The 18,554-nt window shown below is 47.7% G+C and overlaps 8 protein-coding genes across 8 annotated transcripts; 5 read left to right on the top strand and 3 right to left on the bottom strand.

The window, feature by feature from the left end:
* Positions 1–185: 185 nt before the first annotated feature.
* Positions 186–1,123, bottom strand: LY89DRAFT_683994 (BET3 family protein). The gene is made up of 4 exons (XM_018214794.1): positions 1,003–1,123; positions 943–951; positions 661–883; positions 186–609 (listed from the first exon to the last, which is right to left on the bottom strand). The coding sequence occupies exons 1-4, from the start codon at positions 1,032–1,034 to the stop codon at positions 298–300; spliced, it is 576 nt and encodes a 191-aa protein (XP_018072406.1). The 5' UTR covers positions 1,035–1,123; the 3' UTR covers positions 186–297.
* Positions 1,124–1,209: 86 nt separating this feature from the next.
* On the top strand, positions 1,210–2,917 carry LY89DRAFT_683993 (WD40 repeat-like protein; the record flags this gene model as incomplete). Its single annotated transcript, XM_018214793.1, has 4 exons — positions 1,210–1,428; positions 1,508–1,634; positions 1,688–2,443; positions 2,496–2,917. Coding segments are annotated over exons 1-4 (1,072 nt in total), but the record flags the coding sequence as incomplete, so codon positions are not given.
* Positions 2,918–3,586: 669 nt separating this feature from the next.
* Positions 3,587–5,401, top strand: LY89DRAFT_36150 (uncharacterized protein). Its single transcript, XM_018206997.1, has 3 exons — positions 3,587–4,482; positions 4,538–4,870; positions 4,920–5,401. The coding sequence occupies exons 1-3, from the start codon at positions 3,913–3,915 to the stop codon at positions 5,172–5,174; spliced, it is 1,158 nt and encodes a 385-aa protein (XP_018072404.1). The 5' UTR covers positions 3,587–3,912; the 3' UTR covers positions 5,175–5,401.
* An 821-nt stretch (positions 5,402–6,222) lies between these two features.
* LY89DRAFT_36067 (uncharacterized protein) lies at positions 6,223–8,382 on the bottom strand. Its single transcript, XM_018206994.1, has 2 exons — positions 8,248–8,382; positions 6,223–6,531 (listed from the first exon to the last, which is right to left on the bottom strand). The coding sequence occupies exons 1-2, from the start codon at positions 8,294–8,296 to the stop codon at positions 6,323–6,325; spliced, it is 258 nt and encodes an 85-aa protein (XP_018072403.1). The 5' UTR covers positions 8,297–8,382; the 3' UTR covers positions 6,223–6,322.
* Positions 8,383–9,552: 1,170 nt separating this feature from the next.
* On the top strand, positions 9,553–10,228 carry LY89DRAFT_36047 (uncharacterized protein). The gene is made up of 5 exons (XM_018206993.1): positions 9,553–9,673; positions 9,722–9,758; positions 9,811–9,866; positions 9,918–10,160; positions 10,208–10,228. Exons 1-4 carry the CDS (start codon positions 9,641–9,643, stop codon positions 10,047–10,049), a joined length of 258 nt encoding a protein of 85 aa, XP_018072402.1. The 5' UTR covers positions 9,553–9,640; the 3' UTR covers positions 10,050–10,160; positions 10,208–10,228.
* A 1,274-nt stretch (positions 10,229–11,502) lies between these two features.
* On the top strand, positions 11,503–12,763 carry LY89DRAFT_35984 (uncharacterized protein). Its single transcript, XM_018206987.1, has 2 exons — positions 11,503–12,441; positions 12,659–12,763. Exon 1 carries the CDS (start codon positions 11,550–11,552, stop codon positions 12,438–12,440), a length of 891 nt encoding a protein of 296 aa, XP_018072401.1. The 5' UTR covers positions 11,503–11,549; the 3' UTR covers position 12,441; positions 12,659–12,763.
* Positions 12,597–14,053, bottom strand: LY89DRAFT_683989 (alpha/beta-hydrolase). Its single transcript, XM_018214792.1, has 3 exons — positions 13,722–14,053; positions 13,529–13,641; positions 12,597–13,479 (listed from the first exon to the last, which is right to left on the bottom strand). Exons 1-3 carry the CDS (start codon positions 13,957–13,959, stop codon positions 12,952–12,954), a joined length of 879 nt encoding a protein of 292 aa, XP_018072400.1. The 5' UTR covers positions 13,960–14,053; the 3' UTR covers positions 12,597–12,951.
* A 3,520-nt stretch (positions 14,054–17,573) lies between these two features.
* Positions 17,574–18,554, top strand: LY89DRAFT_732740 (uncharacterized protein; the record flags this gene model as incomplete). The annotated part of the gene is made up of 4 exons (XM_018219725.1): positions 17,574–17,625; positions 17,730–18,061; positions 18,223–18,363; positions 18,429–18,554. The coding sequence occupies 4 exons, from the start codon at positions 17,574–17,576 to the stop codon at positions 18,552–18,554; spliced, it is 651 nt and encodes a 216-aa protein (XP_018072399.1).

Below are 18,554 nucleotides of genomic sequence, written 5' to 3'. Positions count from 1 at the left end.
GGATAACTCTAAGCAAAAAAGGAAATCGATGGCTGCTGCTCCACATATATAGATATATAATAAGGCTGAAGAAAGAGAGAACTCGCCTTGGGAAACGCAGAGCGATGCCAACCGAAGGTTTCATAACAAATAAAACACGACTTGGGTCAGAAAGAAACAGACCTACCAAAGCCACATAATTCACGATACCACACATACCGCATTCAGTATCAATGTCGATGCAAGAGCCATTCCTATCTTCGCCTTTGATATCCTCGCCCATCCATCTAAACGCCAAAAACTCCAGTCTATACACACCTATTCATCATCTGCCGGCATCTCATCATCAATGTACCTAATCAAAGATATCCTCATCTCCGTTGAGTCATTCCCCCTCAGAACGTCCGTGATGAAATGTGCCTCGACTTGCATCTGCACCATCTCCAACGCACCTCTCAAGACCCCGCAGAAAATATTCGAGTACCACAGCTCATCCTGCGCTCGCCCGTCATCTGGTAACTCGACAAAGTCGGCTAAAGGATTCTCGTCAAAGATCAAGGAGAATTGCTTGCTATCCGTTGTCCAGTTCGTAATCGTCGGCGTAATGTTAAGGAATATCTTGAATCCCACCTACTCCAGTCAACACACGCACTACTTCTCTCATCACGGAACCCCACAAACCTTCGCAATCATCTCCGCCGTCTCTCTAAAATTCGAGCACCGTCGCATCGTATTCGACTTCGCCAGATAATCCTCGATTAACCGTAGACCGATGTTGTAACCCATCTTGTCCAGCTGCTTATTGACCTCCACGTAATCGCTGTCGAAGTCTTTGCATAGTTGCGCGACGATGGTGCCGTAGGTGAGCGTCACCAATTCGGCGTTGACTTTGTCGACTCGACTTCTGGGAAAGTCTGGTCAATACCTCGAGCGTGTGTGCTAGGTTGCTATGCAGGTACTCACTTCCATACTCTAGCCTTACATTAGCATCCGCTCTCCATTGATTGAAGGAAATAAACTTACTCCTCTCCTATCCTGGCAGCTTTGGTCGCCATATTTGAATATCAGCCTTCTAGCTCCGAGAAAGCGATTTACCTTGTTATGTGGTTTGTTGTCCAGGGCATAGCGGGACAACTTCGAATGTGGAGTTCCTCGAAGCTCGGAGGGTCTGAAAGGCTGTGCCTGTCGTTAGCGCGAAATATCCCAAAAATTATCGAGCAACCATTCAATCTTGTGACTTGAAAACCAGAATCACGACAACGCTCTTTACGACCAAAAATCATTACATTCCCTTGATCAGCTGTCATGATGTCTGCCGAAAAGCGTCCAGCAGGAGAGGACTTTGGGTTTTCCCAAATGGTCGTATCGAAGAGACCGAATCTTGGAAAAGATAGCAAAGCTGTAGCTGTTGTCAACGGGTCTGGAGCAAATGGCGCGCTCATACAAGCGGTATGTAATGTCTATAGGAGTTTCAAGATCTATTTGCTGAGCTTTGTTGGGATTTCAGTTGCTAATGCGCGTTGTTTAGGTGCCGCGAACTACAGGCTTGCAAGCTCCTGTTATGGAGTTGACTGGACATTCTGGGGAGGTCTTTTGTGCAAAGTTTGACCCCAATGGCAATTATATTGCTTCAGGATCTATGGATCGATCAATCAGTGGGTTACTGCGTTCTACTTATATATGCGAACAGACTGCTAACGTTATTTAGTGCTATGGAGAACATTTGGCAATTGTGAAAACTATGGCACGCTGGTTGGTCACAAAGGAGCAGTTCTGGATCTGCACTGGTCGCGCGACTCGCGAGTCTTGTTCTCAGCATCTGCAGATATGCATCTAGCAAGTTGGGATCTGGAGACTGGAATGAGGATACGACGGCACGTTGGACACGAAGAGGTGATCAACAGCATGGATATCAGCAAGAGAGGAGAGGAGCTTTTGATCAGTGGTTCAGATGATGGTTATATCGGAATCTGGGATCCTCGGACGAAGAATGCGGTCGATTTTATCGAGACGGAGTTTCCAGTGACAGCAGTGGCCCTGGCCGAAGCAGGTAACGAGCTTTATTCTGGAGGAATTGACAATGATATCAAGGTCTGGGATATGAGGAGAAAAGCTGTCGTTTACTCGATGCTTGGCCACACGGATACCGTTTCTTCACTTCGGATATCTCCAGACTCTCAGACGCTTCTGTCAAACTCTATGGACTCCACTGTACGAACTTGGGACATTCGACCTTTTGCCCCAACAGAACGACACATTCGAACGTTTGATGGAGCTTCTGCTGGTATGGAGAAGAATCTAATCACGGCTAGTTGGAGCTCTGATGGGAAGAGAATCGCTGCTGGTTCTGCTGATGGCACCGCAACAGTCTGGAATAGCGAGACGAGCAAGCTTCTCTACAAGCTGCCAGGACATCGTGGAACCGTCAACACAGTAGAATTGTCACCATCCTCCGACCCTATTAGTAAGTACTCGCGGCTGAAACACTTTGCAATCAGACATGCTGACTATTGTAGTTCTCTCTGGAAGCTCGGATCGACGACTTCTTCTCGGTGAGTTGAAGTGAGTATGATTGCGGCGGTTCTTACGAGGGCATGATATATACCCCACACTACGAAAAGCGCAGATGGAACAGGAGTTAAAAGGGTTCTTCTGGAAAAACATTGGACCGATGAGATGCGGTCTGACATTTCTGGAGTTGGGAGCCGTGCGCAACTCCTTGACTCCTTGGTTTGATATCTGCGGATCTTCTGGAGTGCGCAAATCATCATTGCAAAACAGAGGAGATTCATGCAATGTTTTGCACCAATTGATGTGCAGTCTCGGGCTCCCGGGAAGCAGTAATGATAGATTAAACATGATCGACAGGACATAATTCCATTTGGCAGAGCATGCTTGGTATCCATCGGTACCGGCCAGAATGAAATGTATTACCAGGTTCGATGCAGGAACACCACCAAATGACCACCGCATGTGAAGCCATTGCAGATACAGATGCAGCGTACCATCGCCCCAAATCCTTCCTGCAACGCAATTTCCAGCGCTGCTGTGCGTCTGTGAATGTCTGTTCCAATTGCTACAATAGAGATAAGGTCCGTGGCGTGGCCCCTGATTACGCCCTCGGGATCCGTGACGAACGTTTTGCCGCTGGATGATTGGGCCAACAGCCAAAGTGTGGACGGTCCTGAACCGACTCCTGGTGATTGTTTCCTGTGGCTTCCCAAACTTTGAAACTCGCATCCCTCCAGATCTGTCTTAACCGTCACATCCATCCTGCTCATTGGTGTATTCAACGCCAGTTCAACTCAAGGGGGTCCTTCCCGTCGCAGACTCGCCTCCACTGCGACACACAGGTCGGTGCTTCCTTTCGTAAGTCGTTCGTATCCAACAAACTTCCACTCCTTTGCTGTGCTGTATCTTCGATCCTCGTCCCTCGGGCGAGTAAGTGACTTCTTGTTCCTTCACTTCTACCTCTTTTTGCCTCTGTTTGGTGTTTCGTGTTTTACAGTCCAAAGCTCCGTGAGCAGGCTTGCCACTCTCTTGGTTCTTGGATGTTCCTTTCACTTGGCCGTTGACTACTAAGTCTGCTGGTACCCAACCACTCACTACTGACTATTCGATAAACACATTGACCCTGGACGAGATCAAGAGCTACTGGCCTCTAGATTGTCCGTCTCCTTTGACTTACATTCTATTCTATCTCCCTGACCGACCTCGACCACGACCACCTCAATTCGACTAGGTACTACTCATGCATCTGAACGTCAACATAACACGGTCGTGACCTCACGCGTTGTCGAGACAGTTGGTGGACGTGTAGGAGGTCGATAACATAACAAGGACCGTTCCCTCGAAGGGTATAATTTGCGATCCTACAAGCTTAAGAATTGGACAATTGGGCTTTCCTCCATACACAACGCTCTTGCAAGCGCCATGCCTCCTTCCTCGAGCCCGAATACACGGAGGAGTTCGTCCCAAACCTCACGAGAGCCGCCATCGAGACTGGAAAATGTTCGATTAAGTGTACATCAGCTATTCTCTGGACGGTCAAGAGTCGGGACGCTGCCAAGAAGCTCTACACCAGAGAGCCCCAAAACTCCCCGACTAGCTCTGGGGTTGGGAAATCTACCTTCGACCCGATTGCATATTCCATACCTCTCGAGGACGAATACGATCAGCTCGCAGAGAAGCAACTCCCCTTTAAGCTCTCCACGTTCGATACGACACCCATATACCCCACTAGGTGATAGGCCTGCTTCAGTCAGCTCTTTACGGCAAGAGGCTCCACAACCTCCTGCTCCTGTAGCGCAAACGGAAACTCGACGAAATTCTCCTCGAAGATTTGTTGGTGTTGACCCGGCAGAGCTTCATCTGGCCGAATTGGCGGATACCGGCAGACGAAGGAGAAGGCGGAAGTCTACCAGGACAAAACGAAAGTGCCTACCGAAGATCAAGAACAAAAAGATTCGAGCCAAGCTACTGAGCTGCTTCATTTCTGGTTTGGTAAATATATATACTAGAACCATTGACATTGAGTCAAGTTGCTGATTTCACATAGTTCCTGACGCTCGTCTTGACAATATACCTCGCCTTGGCTCTATCGAATCGAAACGAAAGCCAAGAATTCCATGTTCTACTTATTCTCATCATCCTAATTACGACTATCTTCTTTTGCCATGCTTTAATTCGACTATGTATGATGATCATCAAACCACCGGACGACACAGACCAAGTCACGCGGGGTCTACCTGCCATGGTTGGTCCTGGAGGTTATGCAAACCCATCAACACCGATTCGGGTTGCATTGGCTCGTGATGAGGAAGCTGCTGGCATCGAGAGTGACGCTACCAAGCTGCCTCCTCCAGCTTACGGTCTGTGGCGAGAATCAGTGGTATGTATCTCTGATCAATTGCAAGTGATCGTATTCTAACATAAAACAGAGGGTTGATCCAAATCGTATCTTCTGGCAACGCAATGAAGGAGCTGCATTGGAACGCATCAACTCGGAGCCAGAAGGACCAGAAGGGCGCCCCATGACTGCCAACAGGCCTCCGTCATATCTATCGGACGACGGGGTGGATTATGTTGTGGAAGCTGCTCCAAGATCTATTGCTCCAACCACAGATGTCCCACTACCGCCTCACCCATCGGAAAGAGGACGTGCCTGGCCGCAAGGCCATAGTGTCATTGTATAACTATCATGATTTTAGTCTCTACGAGCAGTCATTAGCGAGTTCCAGGATCTCGATATTCATCATAGGAGTTAGGAGTTTGAGCGACGTAACTGGACATGACTACCCGCTTGCAGCGCAACACATATTGGAGTTTTAATGTGGGACTGAGCATGAATGAAAGACTCATTGCATCTGGGTTCTATGTATCATTAGCACTAGCGAAAGGTCATGAATATAAGTGGCTTGAATTGACCCTTTTTCTTTTTATGTGAGAAATGTGCTCTAAGTGAGATTTGATTCCTTAGCAACAGGAAAGTGGCGTGGAATAAGTAAGATGGTTTATCTAGGCATCAGATTGATTTCGAGCTCCTGAGGAGGTTCGTATGTTGGGCAGACAATAAGCAAGCTTCCATCCAATCACACACGAGTGTGCCTAGTCCCTTATGATCCCTTCATGTTGAGAAGAGGGAACCAAGACAAAAGTCTAGCCAAGTAATTGATTTCCACGGTCCGCTGCCGGACACCAATGTCTGACTCGGATTTTACTTCGAATGTTAGACTCAGATGTCTCAATCAGATATATATTAGAGTGCAATACTCCAGCCTCCAGGACCCTGAATGGCGCCCAGAGACACGTGGGCTATCAGATAGTATTCTGCTCCGTGTGTAACAATGCAGCGCAAGCCTCGGCTGGCTAGAAAATCTTCAGCGGGCGGTAGATGAGATAGGTCGAACAGCGACACAGCATGCAAGAAGCATGGCTGGACCTTGTGGAGGGGCTTCCGAACAGCACATAGGTTACCTATTATCTATCGTGCAGAAGAAGTGGCAGCAGTAGCATCATCAGCAGGAAAAGCAAGTCCGGGAAAAAGGAAGCATTTCGGGTGTGAAGGTTTCATTAAAAGTCCATACATAGTCCGGACGACAACAATCTTTCTTTCTCGTCCGTTTCGTGGGAATTTTGATTGATATCCCCTCGATTTGCCACTGGATTCGCAAGACCTTCGTCCTTCTTTGTTGATCCTGTACAGCTATTCCCCTCCTATTGCATATTCCGGCTGCGCTCGAACCTTGGTTCAGGGGTAAGCTCGGTCTCTAAAGCGCAAGAGCCTTTTTTCGATCGTTCTTGCCTTACTAAGTCAAGCTGAGCAGTGCCACTTCTGGAGCCGCTAGTCTACTTCCGGTAACGCTCCAGATTTCTCAGACTTTTCTTGGGTTGTTGCGGCTTGCCTTCGTGCCTCCTTACAAACACCAAACTGAAATCTTGGAAGACGATACCGGAACGTTGTACAAGGAGGGAAGAAGGTAGAAGGAAGCGCAGTTGAGTTGTCGAGAGAAGGATAGTCAGAAGGACAAGATATTAAGCAGGAAAAGACTACTGTAAGTTACAAGTCCCCAAACATTCAATCGGTCCCGCGCGGTCTGAATCGGTGAATTCGTCTGGCCTCTGGAAGAGGGTGGCACATCTGCTTTCTCGATCTAAGAACAACCTCGTACGACAAACACCACATTGCGACCGTCATCCTCAAAGCGATTGCAACTTGGATCGCATACTCAAGTAGTACAAGATCCATGCATCCTGCAGCCTGACGGATGCTGGTCATGCAAAGCAATCTTGGTAACCCAGGTCAACAAAATCAACTCCAGTTCGCCATCGAACCTATTCAACATGCCAGCCACAACTGTCGAGGAGTGGCTTGACTCCGAACAAGCAGATGAGCCTCCTCACCGATGCAAGAAGATCATCCGGGAATGGGCGACGGAAGATGGCGCATTCATTACATGTTGTGCTGACGATGGTACCCAACAGACACATCGATTAGTAGCCATGTCTTCACTCTCTCGCCGTGCCTGCTACAAATGTGGCAACGTTGGTCATTATGCCGAAGTATGCTCCTCTGCTGAGCGCTTGTGCTATAACTGTAAGTCACAACTTGCGACTCCGATCTCGCCTTCAAAAGAAGACAATGAGCTAACTTTTTTTTTTCACAGGCAAGCAGCCCGGTAAGCCTCAACTTGGTACAACATACCACAGCACACTCTGACATAAGGATAGGACACGAATCGAATGGATGCCCTCTGCCACGAACTACCGAGGCCAAGCAGTGTTACCATTGTCAAGGTTTAGGCCATGTTCAAGCCGACTGCCCAACTCTTCGTCTTAGTGGAGCCGGAACTAGCGGACGATGCTACAACTGTGGTCAACCCGGCCACTTGGCTGTAGGTGGATGAATATCATATAATGAGGGCAGAAGTTGACAGATAATAGCGTTCTTGCCCAAGCCCTGCTGGAGCTGGACCAATGCCAGGTGCTGGACGTGGTGTTGGTGCCCCTCGAGGTGGATATGGAGGTGGATTTGCCCCTCGTGGAGGATTTGCTGGTGGACCTCGCCCTGCAACTTGCTACAAGTGCGGAGGACCAAACCACTTTGCAAGAGATTGTATGTTGCGATTCTCAGATCTGTCGAATTTGTACTGACGCGTGTAATAGGTCAAGCCCAAGCTATGAAGTGTTATGCCTGTGGCAAGCTCGGTCATATTTCCCGTACGTGTATCTCCTTGTTGACGGTCTGATTTGGACGGCCTGACTGTGACGGTCTCGTTTTGACGGCCTGATATCGACGGCCTGACTTTGACGGCCTCGTTCTGATGGTCTGCTTTTGACGGCCTCATTTCGACGGCCTGACCCTGAAGGCCTCGTTTTGTCGGCCTCATTTTGATGGTCTGCTTTCGACGGCGTGATTTCAGACGGCGTGACATTGACGGCTTCATTTCGACGGCCTGACACTGACGGTTTGACTTTGACAAATTGAATCTAACTTCTTTATAGGCGACTGCACTGCTCCATCTGGTGGTCCTTTGAATACTGCTGGCAAGACTTGCTACCAATGCGGTGAGGCTGGCCATATCTCTCGCGACTGTCCCCAGAAAGCTACCAATGGTGACCTCTCTGGTGATGTCGCCGATCTTGGTGTTGCTACTGTCGTGGCACCAGTCGCACCCGTTGCATAGATCTTTTAGGATCGCCACTTTTCGATAGGCCTCGATGAACTATTGAATAGAGAAACGGTCACGGATCATCGCATTTTCCTACTTGTAATTGGACATAGCAAATGCATTTCAAGTCCCGCTCTTTCCTGCATTTTGGCTCGGCATACGAATAGCACCTCGACGCTTTTCCCTACACATTACACAAATACAGTTTCACGGAATGCTTTCTCGGCGCCTGGTCTTCTCATGTTTTTTTCGGACACCCAAAAGCACGATACTCTTTACGAATTGGCAACCCTCTAAACGACTGTTGCGCCCCTAACACTAATTCTGCGGTGAAAACTGGTCTCGGTTCTTCACAAAATAGACGTGTTGCGTTGTCCTTATGATGGTTTTGGAGTGGAAATTAGACACGCTTGGACAAACCCAACATGTGGAGAGGCACGGAGATGATATGGCAAGGCACGCAGGTAGAGAGAAGAAGTTGACGGGCGAGATGGAAAGGGTAGAAGGATATTCCTGGGGAGAGAGACCGTCGATAGCAGCGTGATTCATCGCACAATCAATGCTGAGTCCATGAAAAGTATTCTATGAGCGGATTCGCTCGTACTTGCACCTTTCTTTTGCTGATTGATTTGGTGATTGTGTGAACTCAGATATCATTGCTTCACGCCTCACTCTTCTTTCTCGCACGTCATGGTGAAGTTCTTTTGGGGCAGCCCCTTCAGTTCCTTTGGGTCTTGGCGTTCAAGGTTCTTTTGTTGTTGTTATATGAGACAGGGTATTTATTCCGGGGGAAGATCTCCGTCAAGGATGGACAAGGGACTGCAGGTTGACTTGATCTCTCATGCACCTCTCAGGAGTATCACGTGGCATTACCAGATCTGAACAAGAGGGGTATTCCGATGTAAGAGTTCGTTCAACGATGCAGTATGCCGAGTTTACTACGGAGAAGTTGCCAGTTCCGATTTCACAGCATACGATGCTGTGCTACAGGAAGATTTTCAGCGTGGAATCCTCGTGCCTCCCCGATTTGTGCAACAGCCAGCACTTTTGGCTTAGTCTTCTTTTTACCGACGCACAGCTCAGTTCATCACCCCTCATTCTTCTTCTCATCCATCAACATCTCCAGCTTCGCCACTCCAATTCCCAAAATCCATCTCTCAATGCTTAACATCCAAGACTGGTCCCTCATTCCAGTCCTTGCCACAGTCATCGGAGTAAGCATCGCGTCAGGTCTGATCTGCTGCACTGTAGCTGCCTGCGTACGGTCTCGAGAGAACGAGGAGGATCAGTACTGGGAGTACAAGGCCAATTGATCTCTGCTATACACTTCTTCTTCTGTACACTTATCTCTCAGCACTTACCAGGCTTCACTGCATCTTTCTCATTATCCGTTGTCAAGCTTCGGGACGCGTCGTGTTCCAGTACCAAGTATCACTGACTGCTTCGAGTTCGCTCAGACTTGAGATATCATCTGCTCATCTAATTTCAAAATGGCGGGATCAACCTGCGGTGATGAGGTGGAGGTAGGTAGCGTGATGAGATTGATCACCTTGTTCGCTAACCTGGCACAGAATGACATTGTCGACATCGATGAGATACAATCACTTGGTTGGTGGTTGCTCTCTGCCAAGCATGATGGTGATGTATCTCACATTTCTAGGTGTCAATGCCTCTGACATTGCCAAACTCAAGTCAAACAACATCTACACTGTTGCCGTAAGCTTTTTCTCTCATTCTCTAGCGCGATTGTGTCTAACAGATTGATAGTCTCTCGTTAGCACGCCATCAAAGAGACTCCTCAAGATCAAAGGCTTCTCTGATACCAAGGTAGAGAAGATCAAGGAGGCTGGCAAGAAGCTTGCGGTCGGTATTAGGTTCTGTGTGCGAGTCTTGTGCTAACAATTCCAAGCCAACTGCTGGTTTCATGAGTGCTGCTGAGCTTAGAGTTATTCGCGAACGTTGCATTAGAATCTCTACTGGTAGCAAGCAGCTTGATGCAGCTTTGAATGGGTAGGCTCCTGAACCTTTCCCTGCTGCATACGACTAATTTTGTGTAGCGGTTTGCAGACTATGAGTATTAGTGAGGTGTATGGCGAATTCAGTGGGTTATTTTTGTCCTAGCAAATGAACTCTACCACTGACACGCTGCAGGATGTGGCAAGACCCAACTCGCACATACATTGGCAGTCATTGCTCAACTACCAAAGGTATGAGCTGATGCCACGATGATCGAGATGTGCTCTGACAATCTTACAGGAAATGGGCGGTGCTGAAGGCAAGGTGGCATACATTGGTTTTTGTTCTTCAACTGGCGATATTCATATGTCTGACAGAATACAGATACTGAAGGCACCTTTCGACCTGAGAGAATTGCAGAAATTGCTGAGCGCTTTGGAGGTGAGAATTCATCCCATCCCATGCTGCAGTCCTAACGCTGACACCGTCCAGTTGACCCCGACCAAGCTTGTGAGAACATCTCTTACGCTCGTGCTCAGAACACCGAGGCAAGTCATGATATCTTTCGCACCTTACGCTGATATCGACTAACAAACTTCAAGATGCAAATGGAGCTCCTCGAAGGACTTGCTGCAAACTTCGCTACTAACGAATACCGTCTCCTCGTCATTGACAGTATCATGGCACTCTACCGTACAGACTTCTCTGGTCGTGGAGAGCTCTCAGAGCGCCAGCAATGTCTTGGACAATTTCTACGACGTGCGGCACAAATGGCAGAGGAATTCAATCTTGTTGTCTTCTTGGTAGGTCGGCTTCCTCGTTCTCCAGTCGAAGTTACTAATCACCACAGACCAATCAAGTAATGTCAGATCCTGGTGCCAGTGCCATGTTTGCCGGAGTTGATGGTCGCAAGCCTGCCGGAGGTCACGTTCTTGCACATGCCTCTACTACCAGACTTCTCCTTCGCAAGGGTCGTGGTGAGGAACGAGTCGCTAAGATTATGGATTCACCTGGTGAGTGAAAATACCAGCACATAGGCAGTACTAATACCTCTGTAGACTGCCCAGAACGTGAAGCTACTTATATCATCACAACTGGTGGTATCAATGACCCTGACAAGGCCTGATTGACCAGATCATATTTAGATCACATTTTTGTTATCGGTGCACATCTTCGTACGATTTGCAGGCCACTCTTTCATGTTTCATGACAATATCTGTCAAAGGATACACACATACAATTGCATATTATGGAGCTCAGGAGTTTGCTATGGGAAAAGAACGGAAGATACCCTTTGGCTTGGTTTGGCTTAGCTTAGAATAGCTTGTGATTAGATTAGATTAGATCTCGGCTATAATTTCTGCTCCCAAGAAAGTTCCCTCAAACTTCCAAATCTCCCTTCCATTCCTCACCATATAAACCAATTCTACCCTGAAACAAACAATGTCGCCCTCACAAATATCAGACTATGCCCTCCTCCCCATAACCATCCCGCCAATACCATCCTACCCCCACCAAACAACCCACACCCTCTACCTCCGCCCACACGCCCCGAAAATCCCCACCCCAAACGACGCACGCAGCCTCTTCCTCGTCAATCTCCCTATCGACAGCACCACCGCCTCTCTCCGCTCCCTCTTCACATCCCTCGTCGGCGCGGGGAAATTCGAAGACTGCTCTTTCGAGCACGAGCGCGTGCGCAAACCTCTACCTGCGCCCGCGAACGGGAGTAAGAAAAGGAAGCGCGCAGACGACGACACAGAAGAGGAAATCGAGCTACCGAGAACATGGGACAGAGATCTAAGACGAAGTGGCAGTTCAGCCGTTGTGCTGTTGGTAGATGAGAAGAGCGTTGAATTGGTATTAAAAACTGTGCGAAAACTGCATAAAAAAGGCAGAGGGGGATGGCCAGTCTGGGAATCCGAGGGGAGTACGGGGAGTCAACGGTACAGACTCCATCACACGCTCTCGTTCCCGGATCCGAAAATTTTACAAGCGAATATCGATACCTTCATGTCTGCTTTCAACGACAGAGAAGAGAGCAGGAAAAGGGAAGAGAGGAAAGGGAGACAGGTGCCGGATGAAGATGGGTTTGTGACCGTGATGAGAGGGGGTCGGACCGGGCCTGCGAGAGCAGAGGAGGTGGAGAGGAAGAGGGCGGAGATGGAGGAGAGGGAACGGAAGAAGAGGGGCGAGATGGGCGATTTTTATAGGTTCCAGATGAGGGAGCGCAGGAAGGAGGTCCAGGGGGAGATGGTGAGGCGGTTTGAGGAGGATAGGAGGAGGGTGGAGGGGATGAGGAGGGAGAGGGGGAGATTTAGGCCTGAGAGTTGAGGTACGTGCTTTCTTTACGAGAGGAGAGGAGAGAGAACAAATGATGATGCAGCGGGGCCATAGGAGCTCGTCCTTGCTGAGGTCCAATTTCTTTGTTTAAGGGGAGCGATGCCTACAAAAACCGCAATAACAAATCTTCTCAACTTTTCTGATGTTCTGGGCTTTATATTTTAATCGTCTTTGTTTGAAGATGGCCTTGTTTGCTAACTTCATTGGAGCTTATAGGGGCCTGAAAGACGTTCGACTAGTCGTATGCGAAGACATCCCTTTTTGCTCCCTGAGCAGTCACTCTTGCCTGTATATAGCAGTCATCAGGATTCATTGCAATAGACTGCTTTCTCGAGTCAATATCAACAGTGTTCATGCCATATTTGCGTTCCTAAAGGCTTGGAATGTTCCACCTGTCCGTACCAGCGTTGAGATAGCCCCATGACAGCAGAAAGCTTTTGCAGAAGAGCAAGATCCCAACAAATCGAGTCCCCAACGCCACAATCGAACCCAGCACCCTTCTTCAAGCAAACCACCTCCCGAACCACTGCACAGCCTGCGTCTCCGCCTTCGCCGCACACTCCCACTGATGCTTATCATCCATCGTCCTAACCGCAAACCCATGCTTCGCACCATCCAACAAAACAACCTCATGGTCCCCCTTCTTCTTAACCTCCAATATCTCCTTCATGGTCAAAATATCCTTCTTCCCCATCGCCATATCCACATCTCCGACCGCTACACTAGTCGGCACGGTGATCTGCTCGATGTCCGCAGGAACGGAAATCATAGAGGGATGAGCTGTGAACGCACAATCGATGAGAGGAGAGAGCGGGAGTGAGGTAGAGGTAGATGAGTATGGGGAGACCCGGGACGAAGGAGGGTCTTGGGCGAGCAGCATGGTGTGTTTCCCGCCCCAGCAGAAGCCTGCTGCGCCGATTTTTAGGTTGGTGGTGGGGAAGGGGGGAGGGGAGGTGCGGAGGGCTTGGATGAAGGAGGAGACGCGGGGTTTGGTGACGGAGAGGCGGTTCTTGAATATGAAGGGGATTGCCTGGGGGTGAGTTAGTGTTGAGGTGGGGATGGGGCGGGAAGAGGTATACTTGTGTCATTGCTTGGAGGATGTAGAATGGTTTATAGAGGATGGTGTTGAGCCAGGAGGTGGGAGTCATGATCTTGTCCAGGAGGTCGAGGCCGCTTAATGGCATGGCCGAGCCTATGAGTTGTTCCTTAGTACACACACTCTACCTTCAATAGGAGTTATAAGAATTAGAGCAATGAGAGTAGAAGACACACCAGCCATGAAATCGGGAAGATAAACCACAACTCCAGCTCTCTTGGCATATTTATCTGCCAATAGCCGATTGTTCCCAAATTCCCACCCAAAAGCATCAGGGATGAAAACCACGATTCCCTTGGGAGTGGCACCTTCTGGTGGATTCGAAACGTAGACTGGGAGGCCGTGAATGGTGGTTGTTGAGCCTACAGGGTCGCCTTCGTGAACTCCACCGCGGAAGCAGTCTGGGCAAGACATTTTAAGCTGTCAATTAGGTCTGGAGTACTATTTAGAGAGATGGAAGAAGTTGCAATTAAGAGTATCTTTGGGTTGAGACGTAAAGTGAAGCTTGAGAAAGAGGAGCTCGAGCTCTTATCAATTGATAGAGCGGGAGCCATTTAACCGGATTCTTGCAGGGGTCGGACTCCGCTGTGGGGTCAAATGTTCGGCGCTAACCTTTGAACCATTGTAAGAGCTGAGGCCACCGCGTGCGGCCCACTTAAGCGAAACGCGTACGCCCTTTAATTTACCTCCCCCTTTTTTAAAACTTTAATAACTCAACAACCACTTATCCAATTTACTTGCAATTGAAGATAGAAACACTTGTAATACTTAGCTCACCTTTCTAAAAGGATGAAAGAAAATGGCCCACCCCTGCACGCGCTATTATCCGCAGCTTGCAAAGGCAAGGTAAATCTCCAAAAAAAATCGTCCAAAAGACCCAAGTGCCTAAAAAGACTATACGCCGCATTCTTAAGCAAGAATATAACCGCAAAAAGCGCAAAAAGAAGCTCCCGAAACTTCACTTAATATCTATCAAAACAATACGCCAATGTATTCGCACCATATCAAAAAACTAGTCTTCTCGCAAGATAAACTTTTCGAGCCTCAAAACCCTACTACAGCTCGCTTCCTCTATTCGAACCATACGCCGAGAACTAGCCCGCGCAGGCTATCGTCGCTGTATTATATGCCTTTAATTTTATATATCAAAAATATAAACTAAGAAGAAATTGCGTTTTACGCGAGACTATAGATAATAAAGCACATCAAATTATGCAACACATAGGGATAATGGCAAGTAAGGGAGTAATTGGAGGAGGGTTATCTGGTCTAATGAAGCTATATTCGAGACTAGAAAGAATGGTAGGATTTGGGTGACTAGGAGAGTAAATGAAAAGAAGTGCCCTAATTGCATCCGGTTAGTTTATAGGTTAGGAAAGACTATAGTTATAATTTGGGAAGTATTGGGCTAGGATTATAAATTACTATTGGTTTTTATAGAAAAGCTTCCAGAACGCAAAGGCATATGCTCTAAAGCGTACCTTCAGCAAGTTCTTAAACCTATAGTCTTCCCTCTATTTGACACCCTAGGGCCAGAGTATATCTTCATAGAAAATGGCGCAAAAGTGCATAAAGAGAGTGCCCGGTTACCAAGACTTCAGCATGGAATCCGCGAGTTTAACTAACCTCTTTCTTCACCTAATTTGAATCCCATTAAAAAAGTCTAGCGATAGATGAAAGAAGAACTAAAGAAATTGTCTTATGTGCCAAAAAGTAAAGAGGATTTAAAAAAGGAGCTACAAAAGCTATGGGATCGAATAGATCCACGTGACTTCAGGCCATACACAAAGCGTTTAACTTGCAAAATTAAAGATGTGATTGCTGTGCGAGGTTTAGCTACTATTCATTAATCTACAATCATAATATTAGAGAATGCCATAAGAAGTTGCAGTTATAATAATAGATATAAAACTAGGTGAGATCTTGAGGTTCTCGCTTAAGTGGGCCGCGCGCGGTGGCCTCAGCTCTTACCGGTAACTGACGAGTGACTTCAACTTCACGATGTACTGTGATTCCATTTCATATCGAGGTTTATGGCGAACATTGTCAAGTGGCATGATACTCGTACGATTTGTTGACGTAGAGCTGAACACAAAGTTTGACGTTGACGTAGACGTTGTTGTGTTACTTTCCACGGTCTATTTTCGGCAATATGTACATCACCCATCCTCCTTTTCAGTGCTTTTAAGAATGGAGTGAATGTTGTTCAAGTTGATTGACATCGGCGATGTTGAAACTCTTGAGATATCCAGAGGGAGTTGATTGCAAACGAAAGTAGCTACATTGAGAATTGCCCAAGTCGCCGATCCTTGCGCATATATTGTGCTTAGCTCGTTGGCTTTTTTCAATTATTGTGGCTGACAAGATAATCTAGAGACACTATCGACACTAGAAGGCATGCTACTGAGTTTCAGACGTTCCATATTCAGAGGCTAGACATCCCGTCTTAAAGTAGATCAGTCACTCCAACCTCAATGTGACAGATAATTCCATTCCATTCTTGCACTTCTCGAGAGCAGTTTCCTCTCACTACTTTCAAGAACGACGCATTGGTTACCCGCACCGATTCTCACCTAGATATTTCTCCATATTACTTTCTTGTTCAAGTCTAGAGCGCTGCAAGTCTCACCACTCATGTCATGCGATCCTACTCGGTAGTGATGGTCCTCTACTCTCTAGTTGGCCCTTAGGCAAAGTTTGAGCTAGAAGATGAAAGGTCTATGCACATACTTGGACACAGTCGATGCGAAGCGGAGGACACCAATGACGAGAAGCAAGGCAAAATTGTACACCAGCTGCAGGCTGGTAAGAGACCATGAACGCTGTAGGGTGCTGCAGGCTGCAGGTGCTCGTTGCGGCAAGTGTGATGCTGGTTTGCGTAGCACTGATATATTGACAGAAATACCAGGATTCAAGGTTTGCAAGCTCTTTGACGTCTTTCGTGGATCTGAGATTTGACAGAAATAACCCTTAAATCGGCGCATACCTCTGATTAGCCCGAACGCCACGAACAATTAACCTCATCGAAAAGGTGTTTTCACCTCACGCGCGATGGCTTTACTTTTTACTTGGTAAACACATTCTGTTAGCTGGTCCGATGCTGTTTAGTATGGGATGTTGGCAGCTCGTGGCTCGGTATGCAATTCGGCGTGTTGGGAGACGCGAGATCTTCTTAGGGCCCACCCGAATCGGTTTTGTCGAGCAGAAGTATATCAACACGAAATCATCGCGCGGACCAGTCGCCCAGACAGCCACCATCAGACGGTGGCAAGAACTCTCCTCTCGAAGATGTACTTTTAATTTTGCCTGAAACGTGGACAGGACGAAGGGCATACGCCAAAGCACGCAATCTCTGGCTAGAAAAAACTTCCGAGTATTTCGTCGACAAAGGCCAGACAGAGCCCCGGCACCAAAGGGCAATTAGAGCGCGCGTGAATGATGGTACTCTGCCTGTGATACTGCGCATCTCTCAGAACTCCAGAACAACAAAGATCTCTCTGAGGCTCCCTTGCATCGTCTTCGCCGAAAATCATCCTTTGAAGTCATACCTGTTGAGAGCATCAAATCCCAATCCGTGGTAGGCACTTAATCCTGTGGATGCCCCCTAACTTTCGTACGGATTTATGGCTTCTATGAACTTATCAAACAGTCTTGCTAACTTCAGGACCTGGTGAGATAGGTCAGGCCGTTCTGTTTGGTTTCGAGTGGTAGTTCTCGCATCTCCCTGCATCTCTACTGGCTTGTTTTTATTCTGGATCACCCATCGAGAACAAGTTCCCATCACAGGAAGATGGCGATTCAACTTTCTTTCGAAATCGATGGATTTCATGAAACTGGAAAAACATCGAGTAGACCGGACAGTCAAGAAAATAGAGAATGCCCTAGTATCGGAAACAGATCCACGTCTCATGATGATTCGGCAAGTACTTCAAAAGTTGTTGCGAGGAACCGGACTCGAAGATTTAGAATGGGAGACATACCTAAGTCGTTCCTGCATCAACAGAGCTAAAGACTTCCTTGATACGAAGATGGCGTCTCGCAGCCGCGACTATAGTAGTAGAGGATTCTCAGCAATCAAAGGTTTTCACACCAGGTTGACGACGAGGACCTTCGATTTGACATTATTCTTTGCAACGCGCATACTTTTTAGCATAGTTATTTATACTGACCTTTTGATTTTGTAGATATTGTCAGTGCAGGCGTCTTTCCTTCGGGAAAGGTCATCATCTACACTGGTATACTGTCCATTTGCAAGGATGAAGATGGTTTAGCGGCAGTCCTCGGTCATGAAATAGGCCACGTTATGGCTTCACACGTTGCCGAGGATAAAAGCAAACTACTCTTCTTCTTGCCAGCTTTGATACCTATATCTCCTATCTTAATTCTAGCCCTTTTGGGGTTTGAGATGCGGATTTTGCTTTATCCGTACACATATCTGCTCGGTTGTATAAAAGCAGCCTCGTCCCGACGCAGAGAGAGCGAAGCAGACTATATTGGACTAGTTCTCATGGCCAAGGTGAGCTTCCATCTTACATCCACCCTTTCATACTATCTGTAGGCCCCAGAATGCCCAGAATTTCTGGAAGCAGGCAATGTCTCGTCCTGCAAGAGGTTTTGACCACACATGTACTCGAATTACGGCAAAAGACGCGCACTAATTCCGAATCTCACGTCCAGGCTGGTTACGACGTCAGTAAAGCAGCCAAATTCTTGGACAAAATGGACGGCTACGAGAAGCGAATGCTGTCGCAAAAGAATGCACAAGGAAAGCCCATGTATAAACAAGAAACCTCGGGATTCCTGGCGTCGCACCCACATGTGAGTCATTACACACGCCCGACTGAGGAACTCCTCGAACCCTTTACTAAGACCGGTGATCCTAGACTGGCTCTCGTGCTGAGAAAGTCCGCGAGTGGTTACCAGAGGTCATCGAACGAACTGGGAGGGCTCCACCTTTGGGACCTTCGAGCGAAAGGGGAAACAAAGTTGATGCACTTGACTTCGAATAA

This window comes from Mollisia scopiformis (genome assembly GCF_001500285.1).
Source record: "Mollisia scopiformis unplaced genomic scaffold LY89scaffold_10, whole genome shotgun sequence".
NCBI lineage: Eukaryota > Fungi > Ascomycota > Leotiomycetes > Helotiales > Mollisiaceae > Mollisia > Mollisia scopiformis.
This window is presented reverse-complemented; position numbering and strand designations above follow the sequence as displayed.